Genomic DNA, 26,857 nt, shown 5'->3' on the forward strand with positions numbered 1-26,857 from the left:
CGGCGCGTCGCGTTTCACTAGCACAGAACGTGAGGTCTCGGCCTTCGGCGTCGTCTCCCTCCAGGTTCCCAACGTCCCGAGGGGCAGAAGGCGAGGGGAGGCGGCGCAGCCACCCACTGTCCGGCCTGTAATCCAGTCTCTTTCCCAACTACAGGTAATCTCTCTCCTCTTGGTCAGTGAGCGCCTCCATTCTCCACTCTCACGTTCAAGTGTTTTCCGCTCTTCAAACTCACGCAAGCTATTACACATTGGACGTTTGGGGGCTCCTGGACTCAGAAGGCTATACATCAGTGAACGAAAAATAAGTCACTGCCTCTATTTACGACCAAACATGAAATGAAGATTATTTATTGTGCCAAAGACTAACTATAATTTCCTTCAATCACTGGTTCTTAATTTTTTTGGGGGGGCGGGGGCAGGACAGTGCATGGGATTCCTTTGAAGAACTGATGAGAGCCATGACTCTCCCCAGAAAAATGCACAACTTTACAAACAAGCTTCATGAGGTTTACAGACTCGGAAGCCAGGGTTAAGAACAACCTTAAATAAATGTTTTCCTTGGTAGGATGGGTAAAAGAGGGGGATGTGGAGAGGAGGGAAGACAAAAACAAAAAGGAAATACTGCCAGCAGAAGATGGCCAAATTACTTTCAGAAATGTGATATTTGCATAAGTAAAATGATAAGGGGATTGTTTTAGTTTACAGAAATCAACATGCAACAATTTTCAGAGATATCCTGTATCTTTCTAATCCTTCCCTGGTAAAACTGGGGAGATCAGCAAGAGTTTGAGGATACCTAAGTTGTAAAATGGACATAAGGACATCACCAATAAGCTGGACTCCAGAAAGCTCTGTCTAGGATTTTATTAGACTGCTTTTTCCCCCAATATAACCCATATTGGAAGATTGAGACAAAAAGGCACAAACTCACATTAAATAAACAAGGTAATCTAATCAGTTCTACAAAGTGTATTTTGTAAAAGAAGTAGCACTAGGAACCAACCAAAATATGTCAGGGAGTCCCAGCAGGGACTGTAAGAGAATTTGGGAAGATATACACATGTCCACAATACTGACCCTGTCCCCAACCTCTCTCCATGAGAAGGCCAGAGCCCAGCACCCCTCCTATAGAGGCACTGCTGCTTCCAACTGGGACAGCGGCCCTGAAAGCAGCTGGTCTGAAGGGGCGTGGCACATCCTAAGGTACTACCCCAGGAGCTGAGCCTTGCATCATAAGCCCCTCTGAGTGCTAGTCAGTTTGGGGGGTGGGTAAGGAGGGAAGGGGGATACTTAAAAGAAGCCAACACTGCTGCCCAGCAGCGACACTATCCATGGGGACGGAACAGACCAGGCACGTCCCTTCTTATGTTGATGTGGGCTGGAGCCCCAAATCCAGCTGACCTCGGGAAACACCAGTTCAGCTCTTGTGGAAGCTGAACTGGGGCAACAGGTGGAGGTGGGAGGAGCCAGAGAAAAGGCCGACAAGGAGCGAGCCCCGCCCCTAGAATTGGAGTGATACGTGTGGATCTCAGAGAAGAGCTGAAGGGAGGAGACTGACAACTGCTGACCCTCAAACCACATAAACAATAGTCTGCCTAGAATATCACCGTTTGTTTCTCCCAGGCTAACCCACATCTGGACTTAACTTAGTTGATGAATGTTAAGAAGGGAAAAAGCTTTAAGCACAAATATAATTATAGCTAATACAGAGCTTGTAGGAAAACATTTATATTTTTCTCCAGTAGGAATGTCTATTCAACTTTCCCAGTCAAATAAATGCTACCAGCAGTTGGGATGCTAATAACCAACTGAATTGCCCCAGATCCACTACTATAGACCCCACAAGGTGAGGAGACTGTGACAGGATATCTCCCGGCCCCAGAGGTGGCCTCAGTGAAGGTGGGAGCTAACCACGCTGAGTCTGTCCACCCTTACCCCAGGAGGGCCACAGGAAAGCAGCCATCAGGAAGTCACAGGTTTCATCCTGTGTGACACTCCCTTATTGCACTTAGAAATGAGTAAGGCAAAACAAACTGACAAAAACCTAAGGACATATCATCCCATCCTACTTCTCACTCCCCAAACAGAGATTTGGTCTCGCATTAGCAGTTGCACCCAGGCTAGCATGGGCTTGAGTCACTGCACACTCGGCCAACAAACTTCACAAGGTTTGGGAAATGTCAGGTGACACCACAGCTATCTCAGATTCTCCCACTGGGAAGGCATACTCGGGCTCTGCCAAGTCACAGGGAACCGTGAAGCACTCGGCAGCTTCTGTTCCCCGGAGCCTGGACTTTCTCACCAGCCAGCTTTGGGAGAGCTCCGTACTATGATCGCTACTTGCTTTTGATTGTCCAGGGCAGAACTCAGCATGGGGGCAGGACAAGCTGAGTTCTTGATCCCCAAATTCCTTTCCAGCAACTGGAGACGTGGGGGAACATGTTCTGGGAAGAAGCTTTTTGCATGCTTGTTTTGTGCAGCATGAAAAGATCAAGACCCATTGCGTCCTGACCAGCCTCAGAGGACAGGAATCTAAGAAAGCACAGAGAAAAGGGGATTATTGCTGAGTGGCAGCACCAGCCCAAAAGGAAAGAGGAGCGTGGACATACAGAGCTCCTCGGGGGGCAGACTAGTAGGTAGGTATGGGGCAGACTCAATTCTAAGGGCCACACGGGACAGTTCCCTCCAGGTAGAGTTGACCCGGGCACATTACGGGCTCTGCGGAGATACACAGTGGGCAACAGGAGGGCCAAGAAACCATAGGTATTTCTAAGACTAGTGACCAGAGATGCAATGCCTGGGGCAGGGGTTATTTGTATTTGTTTAATTTTCAAAACAGGCTGGCTGGGCCTTGGGTACTTCCATGGTGCCTAGAGCACTCTAACGGTGGGTTACTGGGAGCAGAGGTCAGAGTTATGAAGCCACATTGCTGTTCTGTGGAACTGGAAGGGAAAAAAATATGTATTTCTAACTCATCCCTTCTCCCCAGGTGAGCACTCAAAATTGCAAAGATCTGCCCAGGAAGCAAAATACCTCAAGTTTATCCCAAGGTTGAAAACTAACAAAGTAAATCATTTAAAATCACCACATCACAAAAGGCAGCTATTTTGAAAGACTAAAAATGTCACTTAGAAATAAAGGGGGCGGGGGCACACAGAAATGGGTCAAGAACACAATGGTTGGAGAGGGAGGAGCTGTAAATACAGCCACCTACACGCCACATATCTCAGAGGGGCAGGCTCCCGCACACACGGGCTTCGTAATACCAGACAGTCTATTTGTTCACAATGTTAAAGGGCATCTAGAATTAACTACAGTAAGGGATCAAAGTTGCCTGAAGAATGGGCACAGAAAGGCTGCGTCCGAAGATGGCCTGTCACTCAGGAGGGTGGAGCTGCTGGGCCTTCCTGTTGACCACTGTCTTGCAAAACTAGAAGAGAAATACAATTATTAAGGAAGCAACAAAGGAAAATAGAAACGCACTGTAAATCATTCATGGGGGAATTGCAAAAGGAGGAAGGATGCCAGGCGGTGTAGTGAGGGGCTGTGCGGGGGAGAGGAAACTAAGGTCCAAGCAGTGATGAGAAGCTGGCATCTCCTCAATCCACTTTATCCTACCGTTTTATCTCCCAGAAGTTCTCCTCAAGCACACAGGGCAGGGAGAGCGCGCAGTGGTTTGCTTCACTGCTGGTGAAAGCCCAGGCCTCCTTAGCACCGTAGTGCTAGAGGACAACTGGGCTTTATTTGATAACATAATTTTCCCTCAGAGCCTGATGGGAGCAGGACCAGGCTTCTCATTCCATGCCTAATCCCCTCTGAGCTGCTGGAATAACAGCAAGTGTGGAGGTGTGCAGGACACTGGGTGCTAATACAATGTAGGGTCTTGGGAAGGAGTGACCACGTGAAACAAGAGACATCCCATCCTGGTCCTATGACCTGGGCAGAAACACTCTCCAAGTATCTGAAAGATGCTGCCTCTGAACTACTTTGTCTGGGATCAGAGGGTATAGAGAGAAAGGAAATGAAGCACCAGACCCAACAAGGACCACTAGGAAAAGCTCTCTGGACGGCAAATTTTCCAAGGGAGAGGTAGGGAACAGCTCTGGCACAGGGGGGTACAGGGAGCACCCAGAATGCCAGCTTCAACTTGAAATGGCTCAAGTTACGAGAGGAAGAGTAATTAGGTGCAGATAAGCTTTGATTCTCATCCACTGCCCCCACCCCAGCCACACTTCCCACCACCCTGTCCTTGTCTCTGAGTGGTTCTTTGTACAATCACACAGATCCCTAAAATGTCTTAACAGTCATAACCTCTTTTTCCGAAGCCTGAGAGCTATTAAACATCGCGATCATCATTAATACTAGAGGGCAGGACGAGGAAAGAAGCAGGCTTTCTGCCTCCAGAGTGAGCTGCTGAGCCTTGAGGACCCAAACCGATTCTGGCGTCTATGTCATGCTCAGTGAGAAATGAGGTACATACAGTGCAGAAGGGGGAGGAGTGGCTTTAGTCATCCGCTGTCATTCCTTTCACTGGGTCCTTCTGTCTCATCTGGAACAGAAAAAACAGGAAAAATTGAAGGCTTTTGCTGTTGATGGAACTCTACAACAAATACATGCCTCCTCAATCCTGCCAGTGGATAGGGTAGAGCATTTGTTTTGTGCACAAAGCCCATCAGAAGAACAGAATTCTGTGTACACACAGCCAAAGTCATACTATTTATAGCTCTGTCATTGGTCCCACCATCCATGATTTCCATTTCTCTCCCCTGCATCCCATTGTTGGGGTTTAGTTCTTAAGCTCCTCTCTTTCTTTCATTCATTCAACAAATATTTATGAAGCATTTTTTTTTGTGCAAGGAACTGCTCCAGGCCTGAACCAGCCTGAATTCAGCTGTGAACCAAAACAGACCAAGTCTCTCCTCAAGGAGCTTACACTCTGGGACAAGGTGGGGGGGAGAACGAACAAACTATGCCGGGTGGGGCTGCGGGCTGCTGGGACGGAGAGACTGTGGGAAAGTGCTATTTTATGAGCAGGCTGTGGAGGGCCTCTCTGATAAGTGACATTTGAGTAAAGACCAGAAGGAAGTGAGGGGGGAAATCCCGTGGGCTCCCTGGGGGGTGGGGGGCAGGGAGCATTCCAGGTGGAGGGAAGAGCAATTCCCTCTCCTGAGCTCTGCCTAGAGGCTTTGCCTAGTCAGCCAGGTGGGCAGAGTTTGGCACCAGAGTTCGGCATCAGAACACAGGGATCGAGAATGCAGGGAGTGGATCTCAGCTTGGCAGAAGTGCGAGGCTGCTGGAAAACAGGGTGGGATCTTCTCTGGAAGCACTGAGTGGTCCCTGCCCTGGCACCTTCCAAGCAGCAGAGGACACAACTTCTTGTTGGGGATACTGTGGTGGCCATCTCTCTCAAATCCTTTCCAACTTGAAAATTCTGTTCTAATTGCAGGATGTCTATAACATGTATATTTTAACTTCCCATTAGATATGTCTTCGTTATCTGTGAGTTTTCTGCTCAACTTTCTTTCTTTACTCATTCAACAGCTTTTGAGCACATAGAGCATAAGCGCTGGAATAAAACTGCCTGGATCATATTCTGGCTCCATCACTAAATTGTGTGACCTTGAACAAATGACTTCACTGCTAAGCCTCAATTACGGTAATAATAAAATAGAGATAATAGTACACATGTCATGGGGTTGTGGTGAAGATTAAGATATTCACGTGGAGTACTTAGCACAGCAGAGTGCTTGGCACTCTGTACATGTTATCTGTGTTGTTAATGTCTTTATTCCAAACAGCGTAGTGAAGGCGATGTGTGTGTACACAGCTCTCAAGAACCTGCACTTTTAAGCTACAGCCTCCTCAGTTTTTGTTTTATTCACTTGACTTTAATACTGCCACTGTGCAGAGATCCTATCTCAGCAGTGGTAGTTCTCCACTGGGAAACATCTTCAAATACACTCTCTGCTACGTTTCAAACCCGTGTCTATCGTTTGCACCCCCTTGCCCCACCAACTATTATAATCAGTAAGTCCATGTGGAACCTGGACATGAGAAAAACATTCTCCTGGTCCTCCCCAAAGGTTCCCATAGTCACTCCTTACTGACAACAATTACTGTAATTACACCTAAGGTCTTAGCTTAGCCTTTTAGGCTAGAGTTTCCTCAGACTTGATCAAGATTATTGCCTGGGGCACTTGTAGGTTCTTGGGCTCCAGACCTGATGAATCAGAACCTACAGGAGATGGACCCTAAATGAGTCATAAAATCAATCAGTCTCACAAGCCTCACTTTTCATCGTCCCCAGCAAAGATCCTCTGCTCCAAACAGAAAAGTCTGTTTTCTGACACCAAGCCAGTATGTGCTTATTCCTAGCTTCCCCTGGAATGCCTCTCCCTGTAGAGTTTGCTCAAAACTCACTTTCCTGAATGATATCTTTAATAGTGCTCCTATAACTTCAGTTATCCATATTAATATCTGTTAATATACTACTTTATAAGGGTTCAACAAATTCAAGATTTTTCAACATGACAAATCTGTTAAGGATAAGGGCACTGTCATATTTTTTAAAAGATAAGTTAACCTTGTGGTGTTAGGTTGGAATGGGAAGGTATCTGTGTGATCATAATGTGTCAGCTAGATATAGAAATAACTACAGATGTTAAAGTCCCCCAGCTCCATCCTATGAGAAAGTCTGGAAGCAGCAACACCCCAACAGTAATGAGCACATTCAGCACCCAAACACCATCCTCCAGTAAAGGAACCAGGGCTCCTTGGTGATACAGCTGATTCTAGGGCTGGTCATAGAAAGAGCAAGATGAGCCTGGAACACCTTGCTGTGCTTCAGGTGAACAAAGGTAACTTCACCAGAACTGGACAGAAAGACAGAATACAATGAAAAGAACACCGAAGTCTGTGACGTTTCGGCCTAAAATACAGAAACTGGATCTAATCACGCAGAATCATTGGACAAACCCAAATTGAAAGACATTCTACAAAGTGACTAGCCTGTAACTTCCACAAATGTCAAGGTCATAGAAGTCCCAGAAAACTGAGCAGCTGCACCAGACTGAGACTAGAAGGGTGCAGTGTGTGATCCCGGGTCGTACCCTTTCCTTTAAAGGAATGGGTTCTCTGGGTTCAAGAGTATACAGGAGTTCTCAGTATTCTTCTTGTCATTTTTAGTAAGTTTGAAACTCTTTCAAAATAAAATTTTTTAAAAGACAGAAAAGCACTCTTTAAATGTCTGCTCACTAATGACCATTCATGTAAATTTTCAATTATCAGGGAGGCTAAGATTTAGTATCATGGGACCAAAGCTCCTTGGGCCTCAAGCAGATCCTTGTATACCCTGAGAGTCCACCACCTGGCTTTAATTTACTAACGCAAAGCCAGGTCCTGTTTTCCTACTGCTTGAAATAAGATGCAACTTCCTATCAGGAAACACGATAGCTTCCTTTACTCTCAGAGACAAGGTCCTCCCCATAGAGGGTGCCACTGAAATAAAAATGCATTATTTCATTCTTATAATGAAATGCTCTAAGAATGCTTATTTCCTGTTTCCTGGGGCCTAAATGACACAAGAGATTTTATCTGATGTTTGTAGTGTTCCTTGGATCAAACCACTGCAGGCTATATATATACATATAGTCGAGGAACATGAAAATAGAAGCTCCAGTCCTGGTTTGTTTGTTTTTAGCAGTGGTTTCCTCTAGGGAATGAGGCCGAAGGCTGGAAGAAAGGGACTTTTTTTCATCTACTTATTTTCTTTATTTATTTGGACTTCTATTTTTTAACATTTTTCTCTATCTTTTGAAAACTGTTTTTACTATAAGTATGAAATACTCCTTTACTTAAAGAAACTTGTATAAGTATCAATGTCAATTTCCTGGGTGTGATATTGTACTACTGTTTTGCAAGATGTCACTGGGAGAAAGGGATCTCCTCTCTGTATTGTTTCTTATACCTGCATGTGAATCTTATAATCATCTCAAAATAAGAAGTTCAATAAAAAAATAAAGCTAGTAAAAAAAAAAACAAAAAACAATCAGTTTAAGACACTGAAAAGTAACCACAAACCAGTTAGTTCTGAAAGTGCACAGATATGAGGCAAATGTGGAATTGTTTTTAGAACCTCTCTAGGGATTTCCCTGGCAGTCCAATGGTTAAGACTTCGCCTTCCAATGGAGGGGGTGTGGGGTTCGATCCCTGGTCTGGGAGCTAAGATCCCACCACATGCCTCATGGCCAAAAAACTAAAACATAAAACAGACACAATATTGTAACAAATTCAATAAAGACTTTAAAAATGGTCCACATCGGGCTTCCCTGGTGGCGCAGTGGTCGAGAGTCCGCCTGCCGATGCAGGGGACACGGGTTTGTGCCCAGGTCTGGGAAGATCCCACATGCCGCGGAGCGGCTAGGACCGTGAGCCATGGCCGCTGAGCCTGCGCGTCCGGAGCCTGTGCTCCGCAACGGGAGAGGCCACAACAGTGAGAGGCCCGCGTACAGCAAAAAAAAAAAAAAAAAAAAAAAGGTCCACATCAAAAAAAATCTTAAAAAAAAAAGAACCTCTCTAGAAAGCCACTCTATAAACAGATTCAGCCTTTGGGGGAAGAAATTTGGCAATAGGTAACAAGAGTCTTAAATTCTCTAATTCCACTTGTAGGAATTTATTCTAAGTAAATAATCCTAATTACCCAAAAAACTGAGTGCATAAAAAATTTTCATCACAGCATTATTTAAAAACAGTGAGAACCTACAACAACATGAAGGAAAATCCAACACAGGGTGATGACAGAGTACACAGCAATATGTACACTGTTGTTAGAAACATGTATGTGAAGAAACTTTTTTTTAGCAGGAAATGCTTTGTTACAATGTTCAGAGAAAAAAGTGAGAAAACCACCCAGGCACATGGAATACCATCATAGCTAAGTAAAAGTGTATACGAATTCTTAAAATGGTTATCTTTAAATAGAGTACTTATCTTTAAATAGAGTACAAGTGTTTTTTTTCCTTCTACTTTTTACTCTTTTCCAAAAAATGTTTGATGCTTATATATTACCTTAATATTGAAAAATGAAACCATTTTAAAAGAAAAGAAAGCTGCTCCTATATTTCAAGATGCTGGTCAATGCTGCAGGTGGTCTGCCCTGGGGTCAGTCACTTGTGGGCAGGGCGGAAGGAATTAAGACTCCACAGACAGGGATCCCTCGGCCTCAAAAGACCTAGCTTTGCCCTCTGCAGGCGCTATGGGAATCTCAGATTCCAATCTCCCACAGCCCAGCAGGTGAGCTAGGCACTGAGTGATTTCTCTTTATCCTCAGACCTTCTGTCTACCACAAACCCAAACGGGAAACTAGGATGTAGTGTCCTGCCAGGCACTCCACTGCACAGGGACACTTATACAATTGCTGCGTAACCGGTCCAGAGTTTAAGACTTAAAATCTAAAACTGATGGTGATCCATCAGTCAAAAAGCCATAGGATGGAGGAAAGGCCCTCCGCATCAAAGTTCAGGTGATGAGAAAGGGACAGGCACATTCACACACAAGCAAACAGACAGGAAGGCCGGCTACACGGAGGCTCAGTGACAGCTCCCAGGGTGGGCCAGCAGAGCAAGAGCGCCATGCAGCCTCTGAGCTCCAACCCAAAGTACAAAGTCCAGAAGGAATGGGCTATGGAGGGATCAGAGAAGCCAACAGATTTAGAGAGGAAAACCCACAAGGGAAGGCTGGGGAAGAAAATGCGGCAGGATCTTAATTGTGTGTTCTTTGCTGTTTCTCAGCAAATGTTCTAGAGAGTCCAGTAAGTAGGGAAACAAGTTTTCTTAAAACTTTTAAAATGAGTCCTCTTCTCCCAGTCTCATTATCTAGAGTTAATGACCAAGGCCCAGGAGGTCCCTATTCTCTGAACTAGAAGGTATCCTTAACTTCTCTGAAAGTAATACCTATGGCACAGGTAGCCATGATCATTTCATGACCATACATGTCAAATGTTTACCACACATGACAGGCACATGGTAAGACCTCAATGTTAGCTTCTCTTAATAATAGATATGTTATTATAAATCAACTGTACTTCAATTTAAAAAAATAATATAGATATGTTTATTACCACCATGTTCATAAGACAGTGAGTTCCCCATTACAGGAGGTGGTCAAGCACAAGCTGGTGGGAAAGCTTCAGAGAGGACTCAAGCACTGGCCATATAATTGGACTAAATGACCTTTAAGGTACCCTCTTCCACTTCTGAGATTGAGTTTCTTAAGATCAGGAGCGAGGGAAGGAGGGAGAGCCACTGGTCCCCTACAGGCACACATTTCCTGACATTTTTGTTTTTAGGGAAAGGGACTAATCTTTTTTTTTAAATTAATTAATTAATTTTTGGCTGCGTTGGATCTTCGTTGCTGCATGTAGGCTTTCTCTAGTTGCGGTAAGCCAGGGCTACTCTTCGTTGCAGTGCGCGGGCTTCTCATTGTAGTGGCTTCTCTTGTTGTGGAGCACAGGCTCTGGGTGCGTGGGCTTCGGAAGTTGTGGCACGTGGGCTCGGTAGCTGTGGCACACGGGCTTAGCTGCTCCGCGGCATGTGGGATCTTCCCGGACCAGGGCTCGAACCCGTGTCCCCTGCATTGGCAGGCAGATTCTTAACCACTGCGCCACTAGAGAAGTCCCAGGACTAATCTCTTGATCTCATTTCTCAAATCCTTGAGCCTCAATCCAAGAATGGTGGGTCCACCCCCACAGCGGGACAAGAGTTATGGCAGTGGTGACTGTGGCCTTATAGTGACCTCTCATAACTCACAAAACAACCCACCCACTCCAGACTACTATGCATTGGTTTAAAGAGTAACAGTCATAATTTCTCTGATTTTTTTGGCCATGCCACGCAGCTTGCAGGATCTCAGTTCCCCGACCAGGGACTGAACCCAGGCCACGGCGGTGAAAGCCTGGAATCCTAACCACTAGGCCACCAGGGAACTCCCTAACAGTCATATCTTCTATCACAAACTTGCAGTTAATCATGGCAGATTGAATACATGCATTTGTTGCTATTCCTCCTCAAAACCCTACCACAATGACAGTAAAGGAATAAAAAAGATAGAAAACTATAAAGACAACAAGAACAGAGGAGACAACTACAGATAAGAGATGGAAATGGCATTCTGGAAGATGAAAAAGGATGGATGAGCAATGACTGATCTGCAGAGCAGCAGGGGCTGCCGGTGAGGAGGGGACCCACTGGTGCTGCAGGTCACCCAGAGGCCTGGGAACTGGCAGCATCAGGTGCCTCTAAAAGTGGGAGTGCAGCTAGGGGTGAAAACAGGTGACTTCACTGAAAGTGGGAATAAAGAACCATTTGGGCCTGGCGTGCCCTGGTGTTCCCTCCCCCAGTTTTCACAGTCAAGTAACGCCCCCTTCCTGCAAAGCCCAGGGATTCACTCTCTGGAGGCACTGAGGTCTTGAACTCAGGACCCCAGGCTCAGCTAGGGGTGAAGTGGGCACGATGCAGAATACAATGGGATTAAGTTAGAGCCACCCCATGGCATAGTGAGCCCACCAGGACCTTTCTTCAGCTCAGCTCCCAGAATGCTGGCCCTGACCATCCCCATGAGCTAAAGACTGGGGAGTCCTCTCAAAGCAAAATGAGCAGCCCAAGAAAAATAGACTCAGGATCCTGAATTGGGGGACCCCAATGGAACCAGCTGATTACCCTTCAATAAGCCCAGCCACTGACTCAGAGAGCTTCCAACCGCTTTTTGGAGCTTCACTCTTCACTTTGAACGGACAGCCAAGGACCCCCAACCCCCAGTCATTTGAGGGAAGCCCCTAACAGAAAACACAGAGTCCCATAGGAAAAAGGAGCTCAGAGAAAACAAAGAATGTTCAGGTGGCAGAGATATCTCAAAGCCAAACAAGAACCAAAACCCGGAGCTTCAGAAAAGGAAAATGATGCAAGCAGAAAAAAAGAAAAAATACTTAAAAAAAGAACACAGCACAAGAAATGCTTTAAAATGTCTTAAGTTCAACAGAGGAGAGAAAAGTTAACTTCGGAAAACCTCCCCTAGGAAGGAGACGAAAAAGGAGACACAACAAGAAAAGTAGAAGGTCAATTCATGAGGTCCAACTTCTAACTGAAAAAAAATCCAGAAAGAGAACAAAGAGAACAGAGGGGAGAAAATGATGAAACAGGTAACACAAAAACATTTCCCAGGACTAAAGAGATCTTTAGCTCAAAGTGCCCACCGAGTGGGAGCAAAATGAACGAGAATGAACCAAAGTCAACTACATTATTGTGCAAACAACCCAACCAACCACCCTGTTGAGACTCAAAAACTTAATGATACAGAGAACTAAGCTAACAAAAAGAAGGAATGTGGTTATGAACTTCCTAACAAAACAAGAAAACTATCCAAGGAAGGAATGAAGATCAGAGTAGATGAAAGGGTGCAGTTGGGAAAAAGAACGACAAAGGTATAATAATGATAGATGCTGAATGACCAGTTAACCCCAAATTGTGACACTGAAGGATGGAGAGGAGGAGCGTGTGAGTGGTGGGTGGAGTAAAAGAGCTAAATCTTCCACAGGAAGAAGCGAGCAATTAACAGCTAAAGTTGAAACACTGTGAATTAAGAGGATAAACCTATTATTTAGAAACTCGGAGGTAACTAACGAAAGAAACAACTGTGAGAACTGCAAGGGGCTACTTCTGGGGGCAGGACCGCAGGGACAGGGCAGAGGAGGACGGCATCTTCCTCATACGCCTAGGGTACTTGTGGAGGTGATGGATATGCTTCGGACACTGACTGTGGTGATGGTCTCACGGATGTCTATTTATCTGCAAGCTCATCAGGATGTACACATTAAATGGGTGCAGCTCTTTGTATGTCAATCAGACTCAATAAAGTGTCTTTTTAATTAAAAATGAAAAAAGTAAAACTCTGAAAATAAAACTTGGATAAAAATATTTTTAGAAAGAGGAAAAATAAAGAAGAAAGAGAAGTGAGCCAGCGGTACAGTCAGCACACAAAGGTCCCATACAGTTGCTAAAGGGGTCAGAACACGTCCCCCAGTGGCTTTGCTTTCTCTTCCACTGCCAACTATTTAAAAAATTCCAATTCCAAAGAGGGCTTTCTGCATTTTGCAATTATCTTGGAGGACAGAGATCATCTAAGCTTTTGGCACAGTTATCCACAGAATGGAGAAACAGGCAAAGACAAGGGGTGGGGATTAAAAAAAGAACTCCCCGAGGACAAGTGCTCTCAAACTTTGGATCTGAGGCAGGCAGATCCAGTAAATGCTCAGGAGAGTTCTCCCAGCACCAAGAATGCGAATTCGACCCAAAGAGTGAAAGGCTGTCAGCAAACACTTCCATGACCCCAGTGTACTTCTGGCTGGGCTGTCAGGCAGTGGGCAGCTGAAGCTACAGGCTAAACCCCGAAAGCTCCGTGTTCTTCCATTTGGTAGCCTGTTTCTTTTCTTTTTCTCAAGAATCGGGTGACCACAGGACTCAGGCCTCCCTCTTACATTGTTAGAATCGCCAGGGACCTGGACATTAAAATCTACCACTTCCTGAAGATCCTTAGCAGAAGAATCAGGAGTTGTGTCCAAAATCCTGCCACTTCCCTGCCAAATGTACCTGAATGAATAACTAAAACGTCTGCCTACAACAGGAACTAACTCAGCAAACCACTGTAACCAGTGAGTCAGCCCAGGAAGTGTCATCCTGGAGGGAAAATCAAGGAAGGAAGAGCTCGCAGGCCCATTCTCCACCGAGACCAGCACAGGGCAGCGGGACCACCTGTGTAGTGTGGGGCACCGTGGACCAGGGCCTGCGTCTCACCTGAGGCCCTGCTGGAGTGCCAGACAAGGCTGTGCAAAGCTATGCCTGCCAGACACCCAGGCCCCATGCCAACCCTCCCAGGGCAAGGAGGGAGCAATGGATGGCAGTTCCTATGAAACAGAGCTTCCTGCCTTATTTTTAGCCCCGAGAGGCAGGAGGGAGCCCCAAATGGCATTTAGAGGGAGAAGAAGAGACGGAGTGATTGAGTGCTACGGCTCTTCCCCTGACTGTATCACCTGCAGGCTGTGTGACCCTGGGTATGGCCTTGAACTCTCAGAACCTCTACATCCTCATCTGAGAGTGGGGGTAACAGTGGCGCATCCTCACAGGGGTTGTGAGGATCACAGGAGATGGGACAAGACGTGGAAAAGCCCTCAGAATAGTGTCTCACACACAGTGGCTGCCTGAATGTTATTTACTGACCATCTCCTCAGAGTGAGCCTTGCAGGGAAGCAGCCCCAAATTCCCCAAATGAGGCAAGAGGAGTGTTAGGTCTTCAGGCTTCCATGGAACAGCAGATAGCTCTCCTTCTGGGATCCATGCCATGGGCAAGAAAAAAAAAAGGCAAAGGCTCCAAACTCTAAAAATAGCTCCCAACACCATTATAGAGGGGTTAGTCCTGTGTGCCGCTGCTGTCCTCTGCGGGTGACATGCGTGGCATTCGTGGACCACCCCAGCCTGCCTCCTTCCGAGGCCGCCTCCACCTCTGCAGCCCAGCACCATCCCCCCACCACCGGCTCTGAAGAACCACTGCAGCAACTGTATTACTCACTTGGCATTCAGCACAGCCCGCCATATTTGTCTCTCTGGATATGCCAAGACCTCGACTAGACTGCAAGTTCAAGAGCACAGGCTGCTTTCTTCCTTGTAGTTCCCATATCGCCTGGCATTAGACCTTACCCACAGTGGACGCTGACATGTTCCTAGAACCACAGGACGGTGCCCTCAGTGAACTGCCCTGGCACGACAGTCTCCATAATGTTCACGGTTATCTAGGTGACAGACCCAGAGTCTCGTCTGGCCTCCCACGTACCTCATCCAGCTGTCTCTTCGTCTCTTCTTCCATCCTTCGAATGTCATCCATAGTCAGGTCAACCCACTTATCAAGCCAACAGAACAGCTGCCTGTGGAAGTTTGTAAACAGACGCTTCTCTTGCTATAAAAAGGAGGGACCCAAGTTAGAACCGGAAGGTGCAGGCCACTGCTGCAGCCCTCCGCCCCACGACCTCTGTGCCAGTACCCACACTTCACGGGGGGGAGTGATACCTGGCTGGCTTATCTGGATCAGCCCTCCAGTCCCTGAGGTCAGTGACCTTTGCCTCCATGTGTCTGAAGGGTATGGCTTCAAGTAGGGGAAGCCCCCAGGAGAGAGTTGGTGCCTACCTCACCACGAGGCTCTGTGCCCAAAATGCTACCAAGACAGGCAGTCCACAAGTCAAGGTCCCAAAACAACTGTGCCAAGTTTCCTCCTTGTCTCTTGAGCCTAAAGCCAGGTTAAAACTGGCCAACAGCTATGAATGTTGCCCAGTTTCACCAGACTCACACATCAGAGATAAGGCTATAGAAACTCCTTAGGTGTCATTTGGGCGAGTTGCTCAGTTTTCCTGGGTCTCCCATTTTTACATGTTATTATACTTTTGTTTGAGATTCTCTTGTTAAAAAAAGAAAAAAGGAAAAAACTCCTTACGTCTGTCTAGTTCAGTAATTCTGGGCACTGGAGAATTTGTTTCATAGTGCTTCTTGCCTTTTGGCATCAAGAAAAGATGCTGAGGGGCTTCCCTGGTAGTGCAGCGGTTAAGACGCCGCACTCCCTATGCACGGGGCTTGGGTTCGATCCCTGGTCAGGGAACTAGATCCCACATGCATGCCGCAACTAAGACTTCACATGCCACAACTAAGAAGCCCATGAGTTGCAACTAAGGAGCCCGCAAGCCACAACTAAGGAGCCCACCTGCTGCAACTAAGACCCAGCGCAACTAACTAAATAAAAAGATGCTGAATTTGTCATTTAATCACAGCAAAGCCCCTTCCTGTTTCCTTCTTTTGCCTCAGTTTCCTTACCTTTCACATGTGGTACCCTTGGATGGACAGTATTAAACTGTAAGACAGTTCAGTGCAAGGGGGAGTGGGGGTCTGGGAAATGAAACCAAAATATCAAGCCACGTGGGTTGATATATGCCACGTGGGTTGTATGATCTTCTCTTGTCGGGCAAAACACCCCCCACCAACACACACGGGGAAGGCCTCCTACCCTGGTCACTTACCTTATGTATAAAGTTTTCCACTTTGTTCTGCAGGCCCCACCACTTGAACTTGACAGTAACCAGTTTGTATGCACACATGTATGGGCAGTCTTTCTGATTTACAAGTTCTTGCTGTATTAGAAACACACCCACAGGCAAGCAGTTAACTAAGAGGGCAGACCTCTGGATCCCCCTTAGCCCAGGCGGGCCATTCCCCTCCTCCATTGGGGAGGCCCACACACACTGGCCCCAGTCCACCCGCCACCCCACCCGGTGGTGAGGGTGTGAACTGCACCTTCCAATTGGGACCCAAGGGTCCTCGGCCTGTTTTGATAGACTTAAATTTTGCTGGGTCTTCCTCTGCCTTGTAATCCTGAGAGAAGTTGGAGTTGGAGCGGGGAGGGATAAAGAGGGGGGAGGGGAGGGAGGAGGGGAGAGAGAGAGAGAGAGAGAGAGAGAAACAGATCAGATTTTCCACCAGAGTACAGTTCATACCATTCTTGACGCTGCTGGCTCACAGAAAATCTGGGAAGGTGTTATAAACAAGATACAGAACTGTTTACATTTGCCTCAGAGGAGAGCTCTCTGTGATTTTGTCTGCCAGGGCCTGTTTTCACTTTTACCAGACTGTGTGAGCAGGCACGTATTTCCACTGTTTAAGGTGGGGATTTGCAACCTGGAGTGAACATTCATATGACCAAGGAAGGTGTTTTCAAAATACAGTTGACCCCTGAGCAAGGCAGGGGTTAGGGGTGCTGACCCTCCACGCAGTCAAAAATCCAACTGACAGTTTGCCCTCCGTACCCGCAGTTCCTCTGCATCCTCGGATTCAACCAAGCACAGATCGTGTGGAACTGTATTTAATACTGAAAAAAAAACTGCTTTTAAGTAGACCCTCGCAGTTCAAACCCATGTTGTTCAAGGGTCAACTGTACAGATTTCTGGGTCATTCCGCCTAAAACCCAGTGAATAAGAACATTTGCAGGGGAGGGTTGCATGCATTTTTTTTTTAACTCCCCAGGTGATTCTAAAACAGCAGCCTGAGCTGAGAACAACTGGCCGCAGTCATTCCTGCAATCTTCTAGTCCCATCTCCCTCTGGCTTGTTTTGTTTTTGTTTTTAAACTGCCTTGTTTTAATAAAATCATTATTGGAAATGTTCAATGTACAGACTTAATCCTCTTGTGTACTATCGTCAGTCTCCCCTCACTGATTTAAAATGCAGTCAGTGTGTTAATTTAAAATGCAGTCAGCTGTGTGTTAATTAACAGTAACAGAAGTTTACTCTTGGGCTGTTCCTCTGCATTGACTAATGTGGGCAACGAAAAGCAAACTCCTTATGGCATCTACTTAACAAAAATAACGAAGGTATCAAATCACGCACATACACACACAATCATAAAGCATTTCCCAAAGCTAAGGAGATTATTTATTAAATCTTCCCCGCCTCTGCTTCTCTCCACTCACATGAAACAGCCAACAAAATGCTCAAAGCACCATACTTTAGGCTGGTATTTCTGTTTGAGAAATGTCTGGCGATGTTCAGTTTGAGGGAATTCACCAAGCTGCACACTTAGGGTCTATTCACTTTGCTATATATGTTATACTTCAATAAAAAAATTTTTTTGAAAAATCCACTAATCTTTTGAGGGTAAGGGTGGGGATATTAGGCAAAGAAGCACAAGATGGCTTTCATATCTATTTGGGAATGCACAAAACAAAATATCTTAGGCACAAAGAGTGACTCCAGGAAAGAAGTATCATACCCCTGGGGTACAGAGAGCAAACACTTATTCCCTACCAATGGGCAGAGTCAAGTTCCTGTGCCCAGATTCCAATAGGCCTCTGTCAACTAGGAAGAGTACTGCATGGGGGAAACCTAGTCCTTTACTTCCTTAAACCAATACCTCCTGGGCAGTGAGCAGGACAGACCTGGTCCCCAATTTCTCCAACTTTATGGTCTAGCAGTGGACTGTCCTTTCCAGGTGGCTGCTGCCATGTCTGTTACTCTGAGAAGTGACCACCAACGTCTTGAGGGCAGGGGACTTGTCTTTTCATGTAACTGGCAACCCCCCAACCTGGAACCCACAGAACAGAGTATTCTAAACACAAAATAGGCAGGCAATATATATTTTTGATCACAAGGTTAGAAAGAGAACTAGTTTCAGGCTAAGTGTCACTTCAGCAGGGCAAATCAACCCCAGGGCTACCGACAGTACCTGCGTCATCCAGTGACAATTTCCAGAGGCCAAGCAGGACACATACATCTGGGCCACTATTTTCCTGGTGGTATCCCCGAGTCAAGGCGAGGCAATTCTTAACACTCATTTAAAAAATAAAATACCCAAGAGAGAACTTCCCTTTGAGTCAAGTTGGGTATGGTTCCTTGGTTTCTCTGACACTTAGAAGTCATTTCTGCATCTCAAAGGCCACCCATATCACTGAACAGTTCCTACCTTGCTAAGTACTTGGCTTCGATCTGCAATGTCTATATATATAGCTTCCACATGTTTCCAGGCCTCAGGCTCCAGTTTATGCACCTGCAGGAACAAGGAGGACCACCGTGTAGTTTTTATCATCTACGAAGCACCCTTTACCCAAAATGGACACCTAGCAGCAGCTGTTCCCATAGCCAGAGATGTGAGATTCCTACTGGTACATACAAAACTATCCAAAGGAGTGGGAGGATGGATTTTAAGTGGACATACATTTGAGAACTAATGCTTTGATTTTTCAAGCTAAGTACAACTGCAACAGCCCAAGACACTCTCAGGACTCCCCTAGCACCTATTTTGTTTCCATATGTTCCCCCTTTGTAAAGACTATACACTTGTCTCATGGGGATGTTGCCTGGTTAGCCATATACTGCTTATTTTGATGCTCTTAAAAATTAACTAACTCAAGGGCTTCCCTGGTGGCGCAGTGGTTGAGAGTCCACCTGCCGATGCAGGGGACACGGGTTCGTGCCCTGGTCTGGGAAGGTCCCACATGCCGCGGAGCGGCTGGGCCCGTGAGCCATGGCCGCTGAGCCTGCGCGTCCGGAGCCTGTGCTCCGCAACGGGAGAGGCCACAACAGTGAGAAGCCCGCGTACCGCAAAAAAAAAAAAAAAAAAATTAACTAACTCAAAATAGGTGGTACCAGATACAAAATCATGCTACGAAATTCTGATACAAATTCAAAATGTACAAAAGGGGCTTCCCTGGTGGCACAGTGGCTGAGAATCCTCCTGCCAATGCAGGGGACACGGGTTTGAGCCCTGGTCTGGGAAGATCCCACAAGCTGCGAAGCAACTAAGCCCGTGTGTCACAACTACTGAAGCCCGCACGCCTAGAGCCTGTGCTCTGCAACAGGAGAAGCCACTGCAACGAGAAGCCCGTGCACCACAACAAAGAGTAGCCCCTGCTCTCCACAACTGGAGAAAAGCCCACGAGCAGCAACGAAGACCTAATGCGGCCAAAAATAAATAAATTTACAAAATGCACAAAAGGATATGATAAAGCGTATAACTCTTTCTCTTGTCTTCAAGTCCACTCCCAAGTACCACCACTGCTAAACATTCAAGTGTAGAGATTTTTCTTTTAATACAGATGGTAGCATGTATACACACTGTTTCACATCGTGCTTTTTCCACTGAACAGTGTATGTTGAAGACTGTTCCCTACTGGTTCTTTTTAATGGCTGCATAATATAGCACTATATGGCTGCACAACAATTTATTTAACAGGGTCCTACTGATAGGCTTTTATGTTGTTTTTAACCTTTGGGTACACAAAGAATGCTGAGATGAATCTCCTTGTATATAAGCTATTTCATACATGTGAAAACATAACTGTAGTATAAATTCCTAGGTGTGGAATTGCTGGGATAAAGGATAGGTGTATTTTATTTTATTTATTATAAATTTATTTTGTTGATTTATTTTTGGCTGCGTTGGGTCTTCGTTGCTCCAAGCGGGCTTTCTCTAGCTGCAGTGAGCAGCTACTCTTTGTTGCAGAGCGCGGGCTTCTCATTGTGGTGGCTTCCCATTGCAGAGCACGGGGTCCAGTAGTTTCGGCACACAGGCTCAGTAGTTGTGGCTTGTGGGCTCTAAAGTGCAGGCTCAGTAGTTGTGGCACATGGGCTCAGTAGTTGTGGCGCACGGGCTTAGCTGCTCCGTGGCATGTGGGATCTTCCCGGACCAGGGCTTGAACCTGTGTCCCCTGCACTGGCAGGCGGATTCTTAACCACTGCGCCACCAGGGAAGCCTCTGTATTTTAAATTTAAAGAGTACTGGCAAATTGTGCTCTACAGAGGCTGTAATTTTCTTTCTTTTTTTTTTCTTGGCCACTCCACATGGTTTACAGGATCTTTTTTTTTTTTAATAAATTTATTTATTTTACTTATTTATCATTTTTGGCTGCATTGGGTCTTTGTTGCTGTGCACGGGCTTTCTCTAGTTGCGGCGAGCGGGGGCTACTCTTTGTCACGGTCCACGGGCTTCTCATTGCAGTGGCTTCTCTTGTTGTGGAGCACGGGCTCTAGGCACGCAGGCTTCAGTAGTTGCGGCTCGCAGGCTCTAGAGCACAGGCTCAGTAGTTGTGGGGCAGGGGCTTAGTTGCTCCACGGCATATGGGATCTTCCTGGACCAGGGCTCGAACCCGTGTCCACTGCATTGGCAGGCGGATTCTTAATCACTGCGCCACCGGGGAAGCCCAGCTTATGGGATCTTAGTTCCCCAACCAGGGATTGAACCCCGGCCCCGGCAGTGAAAGCACCAAGTCCTAACCACTGGACTGCCAGGGAATTCCCTAATTTTGATGGTTTAGAAATTCACCTCCTCTGTGCCAGGAGTTACATTTTTAGACCAATGCCAGCACTAAGAGAGGTCCTATAAAGAGTCTTGGAGATCATATTTTTCAGATTAGAGACAGAGCAATCCCACCCTGGTAGGACAGATCTGGGCACAGGCTACTGCCTGCCTGGCCAGGAAAAAGGGGACCATGGATCAGACCCCTTGGCATGGATGGAGCCTCAACACCCCGTCCTGGGGCCTGGAAGTCCTTGGGGCTCCTGGGAAGTGCTACTTACATTCTCCTGGGTGCCAAGATCTGGTTTGTGCCAGGTTTCAATTTTAATCAGAAAGTCTTCTTTCATGTATTCATTCTGGAAGGGGAAAAAAAATACCTTACAGTCACCAGGCTCAAAGTTGGAGAGTAACCATCCCCCCTACTTGCTCATGGGCAGTTGAGAGACCCCAGCCTCTGCCTTATAGTAACAGCTAACTGTACCAGGAGCCCACAGTATGCTGGGTGAGTGTTATCTCGTTCAATCCTCACCCCAGCCTGCGATGGCTGTAGTAATACCACCCTCGTCTTATAGTCAAGGAAAGTTACGTTCAAAGGCGTGAGGGGACTTGTCCAATGGCAAAGAGATAACGACAGAGCTGGGCCTCAAACTCAGTTGTGTCTGGCTTCAAAATCCATGTATTTAATCCGTGTATCTCTCCTATTTGCCTCATGCACAGGGCATAACGGCTGACTGGCAGCGTGGGAAGAGCATGGGGAGACTTCCCAGCCAACCAAATGTGTTCCCCACCCACACCCGTTCTCCCCAGCCAGCCTTTTGCTAATTTAACCCTTCATGCTAATTATCAGCCTCCTCCCTTAGTGCCTTTAAAAAGTTGGAACTACTCAAAGGAGGAACACGTTAACCCCCTAACTCCTCAGTGGGAATTAGGTTCCCAGAAACTTCTTACATTTACCAGCAGGGACAAGGCACCTGGATGAGGATGCTGAAGGGTGGAGAGAAGGGGCACTGACAGAGGGGCTGGGCCTGGAAAAGAAACCTTGCTGATTTCTCAATTTTGCCAAGGGTCAGTGCTCACTGGGGTCAACAAACGCCCCAATGGGAAAGTCACAATCGGGTCAGCTGAACCGAAGCTTCTTGTACAACCCTGGGAAGGCCAAACCTGGGGCAAGCAGGGCACAGCCTTGCGTCATTCTGTACACGTGAGACCTGGGGCTAGTATGCCACAGTCCTGACTGCTGCACGTACAAAGCCACCTGCCAATGTAACTTCAAGCAAGAAGCCATTTTGCCAATTAACAAGTTCCTCATTAGGACTGAAAGGATTAAGCCTCAAAAGCTCCAAAAGTCACCCAAGAGAAAGAGAGGAATACCCAGGAGTCTCCGGGGCAGTTCCATTTTTATTTTTCCCTTTCTTATAAATCATCTACAGTTCCAACCCCCCTGAAAATACTTACTGTAATAACTGCTCCAAGGCAAGGACATGGAAAAAAGAAAGAAAAAGATTAATGAGGATAAATAAAATATCCAGCCCTCACCCCCAGGGAGCACGGAAGCAGAGAATTCTCCACTCCCTGGGGCACTCCACAGTCACTCTCCAAGCCCCAGCGAGTACATCTGGTACCTCAAATGCAGCAACTCTCAAGTTTCACTCATACAAAGTCCCCAAAGACCAAATATGGAATTTAATTAAAGCGATGCCACTACAGGCTCCTCAGGACTCTTCCCAGTTGGGCAAAGACAGGGAGCAGTTCTGATGAGCTGAAGCGCGGACACCCGCTGCTCTGCCGTCGGAGTGTCACCTGGTGTCCCCCCACCCCCACTTCCCGGGGCACAGAGCAGGGCACTGTAGGCCAGGCACTGTCTATCTGCCCTCTGCATCCTTCCTCTCACTGTAACCAAACCTCTCACCCTCCACACTCCTGATCATTGTAATGAGACCCCCTCGGAAAGCACCGTTCAATTATTTATCAGAGAAAATGACTGCAGCTCTAATGTCACTGGGGAATAGACTAGCCTTCCTCCTGACCACAGCCCAGATCATTCTGTACCCTCTGACTTTGGCAGTTATCGCAATTTCAGATGGATGCCACACTGCCCCATCTGACAGTACATGGGGCTAACAGTCAAATTCCATAACTCTAAAACTGAAACCAAGGTAACCTCTGAGATTGAGATGAGGAGAATTTGAAATATAAGGGATAAGATCCACCTTGTATAGAAACAACCCAAGAGACTATCAGTAATTTCCCTGAATCCAACGAAAGATACTTGCAAGAAAGCATCAGATCAAGATTATAACTAAAAGGGCTATTGAAATAACTGCCCTGTTATTAGTTTAACAAAAAAGGAAATGAAGGGTATAATATCCATCGAGGGCGAGTCCAAAGAGACCAGTTTGGCAGAAATTCTCCAGCACTGTTCTGGGAGCAAGAGCCCTGGGCTGTGTACGTGGCACATCTAGCAGCCCCATCCTGAGTGTCAGGTTGGCCTGGTTTGATGACACTAGGCCCCAAGGTTCTCCCACTAACCACCTGATTCGGAGTCTATGCTCTCCGAGCAACTTTCTCCTAGTTTGGCCTCTGTTGGGACAGAAAGTGCTAATCAACAGACACAAGGCGGGACTTCCCTGGTGGCGCAGTGGTTCAGAAGCCGCCTGCCAGTGCAGGCGACACGGGTTTGAGCCCTGGTCTGGGAAGATCCCACATGCTGTAGAGCAACTAAGCCCGCGTGCCACAACTACTGAGCTCGCGTGCCACAACTACTGAAGCCCATGCACCTAGAGCCCGTGCTCCACAACAAGAGAAGCCACCGCAATGAAATGCCCGTGCACCACGAGGAGTGGCCCCCGCTCACTGCAACTAGAGAAAGCCCGCGTGCAGCAACAAAGACCCAATGCAGCCAAAAATAAATAAATAAATTTGTTTAAAAAAACAAAACAAAACACCACAGACACAAGGGTCTGATCACTTAAGCAAGTGGATGTTTTCACTACATGTTGGCTTTCTGATTATAATTTGGTTTTCTATGCAGAAGAGTCCACAAGGAAAGAATGCCCTACTTAGCAAACAGGAATATCTTGGTTTTCATTAGTAATTTTGTATTTCAATATAACAATATATTGGCATTTGGGGGGTCTCGTATATAGGTCTTTCTGAGATCCTGAGAAACAGATCCATTTAGTTCTGACAAATTAGGTCTGTGAACCTACGAGGGTGAACGCCCTCCCTGGCCTTTAATGCCAATGTGGGTGACCAAACAATCTTTCCCAATCTTCTCTAGCCTCAAGGCCTCCAAACATCTCTCTAGCCTCCAAACACCTCTGCATTCGGAGCCTTCCCTTTTCTTCAAACTGCAACCCTATGTACACTGGAAAGGTCTCAGGAAACCGTCTGCAGTTGGAAAACAGGGCTCTCCAATGAGACCAGTAAGGTACTTTTTAAAAACTATGGCTTTGGGACTTCCCTGGTGGTCCAGTGGTTAAGACTCCGTGCTTCCAATGGAGGGGGCGAGGGTTCGATCCCCGGCTGGGAAACTGAGATTCCACATGCCATGTGGCACTGCTATAAACAAACAAACAAACTATGGCTTTATTGAGACTGTATTCAGCCCAGGGTTAAGGTTACAGGAAGAGGAAGGAGGAGAAACATTTATTTTCTTCTTCCTACTTTCTTTCTTTTTTTTAATGGAACGCTTCATGAATTTGCGTGTCATCCACGCACAGGGGCCATGCTAATCTTCTCTGTATCGTTCCGGTTTTAGTACATGTGCTGCTAAAGCAAGTGTCTCTTCCTACTTTCACTCACAGACCCAGTCCCATCTTACCCCCTCCTCATGTCCCAAGTCATGAGCATCAGGGGAAAAGAAACAGAGAGAAATAAGGTAAGAGGATAGAAAGAGCTGATAATAAGTAGAGTTTTCCACAGCCAACTTCATTCCACTGAGAACAAGGTGAGAGCCTTCCAAAAGGCATGTGGAGTTTCACTCCACACTCCTTTATCCATCTCACCTCAAACTCTGATCTACTTAGGCCAACCTAAGAGTTTGAATTGATAATCTTTCTCCCACCAGCCCCCAGAGGGAACTGGACATAGCCTTCCTTGTTTATATCTCTTTTTAAAAGAGCAATGGCTAACTGAACAGATCTAAGATTCAAGACATTCATTCTGGGCTTCCCTGGTGGCGCAGTGGTTAAGAATCCCCCTGCCAGTGCAGGGGACATGGGTTCGATCCCTCATCCGGGAAGATCCCACATGCTGTGGAGCAACTAAGCCCGTGCGCCACAACTACTGAGACTGCACTCTAGAGGCTGCCAGCCACAACTACTGAAGCCTGTGCACCTAGAGCCCGTGCTCTGCAACAAGAGAAGCCACTGCAGTGAGAAGCCCGTGCACCGCAACAAAGAGTAGCCCCCCTCACCGCAGCTAGAGAAAGCCCGCATGCAGCAACGAAGACCCAATGCAGCCAAAAATAAAATAAATCAATTTATATATAAAAAAGAAGACATTCATTCTGTAATGAAGCTGGGGTGTGACTGTAAAGTCAGCACCCGTCGAAGAAGCCAACCTCCTTTCCCCTGCTCCTTGCCTCTCCTCTTCACGGAGCATTTAGAAATTACATTTGTCTTCTTTTGGCCAAGGATCAGAAGGTGCGAATGAACATGTGGTGTCTAGAAAAATGCCCATGTCAGCTGCAGCACACTCTCTCCAGAATTACAGAGGACAGTGGCATCTCTCAGTTGGCACAAGCTGTGTACCCAGAACCCCGCCCCAGGCATGCAGCAGTCCACCCTATCCATTTGCCTCCTTCATGCCAAGTTGGCTAAGGTTCTTACGACACAAGCTCAATGCAATTCTCTTACACATCAAGAAAATTCATCTTTGGCCCTAGACCAGACACACCCAGCCACTGTGCACACTTTTTTTTTTTTTTTTTTGCGGTACGCGGGCCTCTCACTGTTGTGGCCTCTCCCATTGCGGAGCACAGGCTCCAGACGCGCAGGCTCAGCGGCCATGGCTCACGGGCCCAGCCGCTCCGCGGCATGTGGGATCTTCCCGGACCGGGGCACGAACCCGTGTCCCCTGCATCGGCAGGTGGACTCTCAACCACTGCGCCACCAGGGAAGCCCCCACAGTGTCTTTTAAGAAAGTGTGTATGTGCCTCTTTTCCAAGAATTGAACAGCTTCCTGCCTGCTGATTAGGGAATAGTGATGTTTGCATTTTCAGCTACAGCAATAAAACTCTAAGCATTACACATCCCAGGTCCCACCAATGACTGTGCATGTCCTGATACAAAATGTTCTTGAACCTGTGCAGGACTGAAGAGAGCAATGACCCTGTGATCTAGACTTTAGTCATTCCCAAAGTCAACGGGATAACGACCACATGTATCTTCCTCATCAGATACAATCTAGGGAGTGCCAGGTCCCAACAAGTAAGAGAAGTGTAAGCAGAGGCTGGCAGGCAGACTGTCTGTGCCAACAAATGTAGACTGGCTGGGGGAAAAGCCACTTAACTCACAGTCGACTTCCAGGGGACCTCTAGAGACCCCCCGCTAGAATCCCAGAATGTCTAGAATAGAAAGTTCTCTGTGAAGGTTCAAATCTTTCCTTTCTAGAAACTCCAGATAGGAGACTAGGGAAGATTAAGAGAATAATTCCAGTCCTAATCCCACCTTCAACTATAGAACATGCTGGTCTAGGAAGTTCCCTAGTGGTCTGCTAATTAGGACTCAGCGCTTTCACTGCCAAGGTCTGGGTTCAATCCCTGGTCAAGGAACTGAGATCCCACAATCAACATGGTGCAGCCAAAAAAAACACCAAACCATGCACCATGCTGGTCTAGTGGAAGCCACTGATTCAGGGCTCGGACTGCAGGTGTTATACAACATACTCGGGGGCTAGCTGTTTCTAAATCCTTTGTCATCAAACATTGGGCTTATTTCAACTTTTCCCCAACAACATCAGGGTTTTCTTTGCTATGTTTC

The 26,857-nt window shown here is 46.7% G+C and overlaps 1 protein-coding gene and 1 non-coding gene across 2 annotated transcripts in view; both read right to left on the minus strand.

The window, feature by feature from the left end:
* Nucleotides 1-849: 849 nt before the first annotated feature.
* PITPNA (phosphatidylinositol transfer protein alpha) overlaps nucleotides 850-26,857 on the minus strand; it is a 40,790-nt gene continuing 14,782 nt past the window's right edge. Inside the window, exons 5-12 of the mRNA XM_030861872.3 lie at nucleotides 22,329-22,336; nucleotides 21,155-21,229; nucleotides 18,543-18,626; nucleotides 16,383-16,460; nucleotides 16,109-16,219; nucleotides 14,878-15,000; nucleotides 4,481-4,549; nucleotides 850-3,430 (exon numbers count right to left, since the gene is read on the minus strand). Of these exons, the coding sequence (XP_030717732.1) occupies nucleotides 4,505-4,549; nucleotides 14,878-15,000; nucleotides 16,109-16,219; nucleotides 16,383-16,460; nucleotides 18,543-18,626; nucleotides 21,155-21,229; nucleotides 22,329-22,336 (524 nt within the window). The 3' untranslated portion in view covers nucleotides 850-3,430; nucleotides 4,481-4,504. The remainder of the gene's footprint in view (nucleotides 3,431-4,480; nucleotides 4,550-14,877; nucleotides 15,001-16,108; nucleotides 16,220-16,382; nucleotides 16,461-18,542; nucleotides 18,627-21,154; nucleotides 21,230-22,328; nucleotides 22,337-26,857) is intronic.
* Nucleotides 24,551-24,653, minus strand: LOC115856209 (U6 spliceosomal RNA). Its single transcript, XR_004040733.1, has one exon. It is a non-coding gene; the product is annotated as a U6 spliceosomal RNA (small nuclear RNA).

This window comes from Globicephala melas, chromosome 20 (genome assembly GCF_963455315.2).
Source record: "Globicephala melas chromosome 20, mGloMel1.2, whole genome shotgun sequence".
In the NCBI taxonomy this organism is placed as follows: Eukaryota; Metazoa; Chordata; class Mammalia; order Artiodactyla; family Delphinidae; genus Globicephala; species Globicephala melas.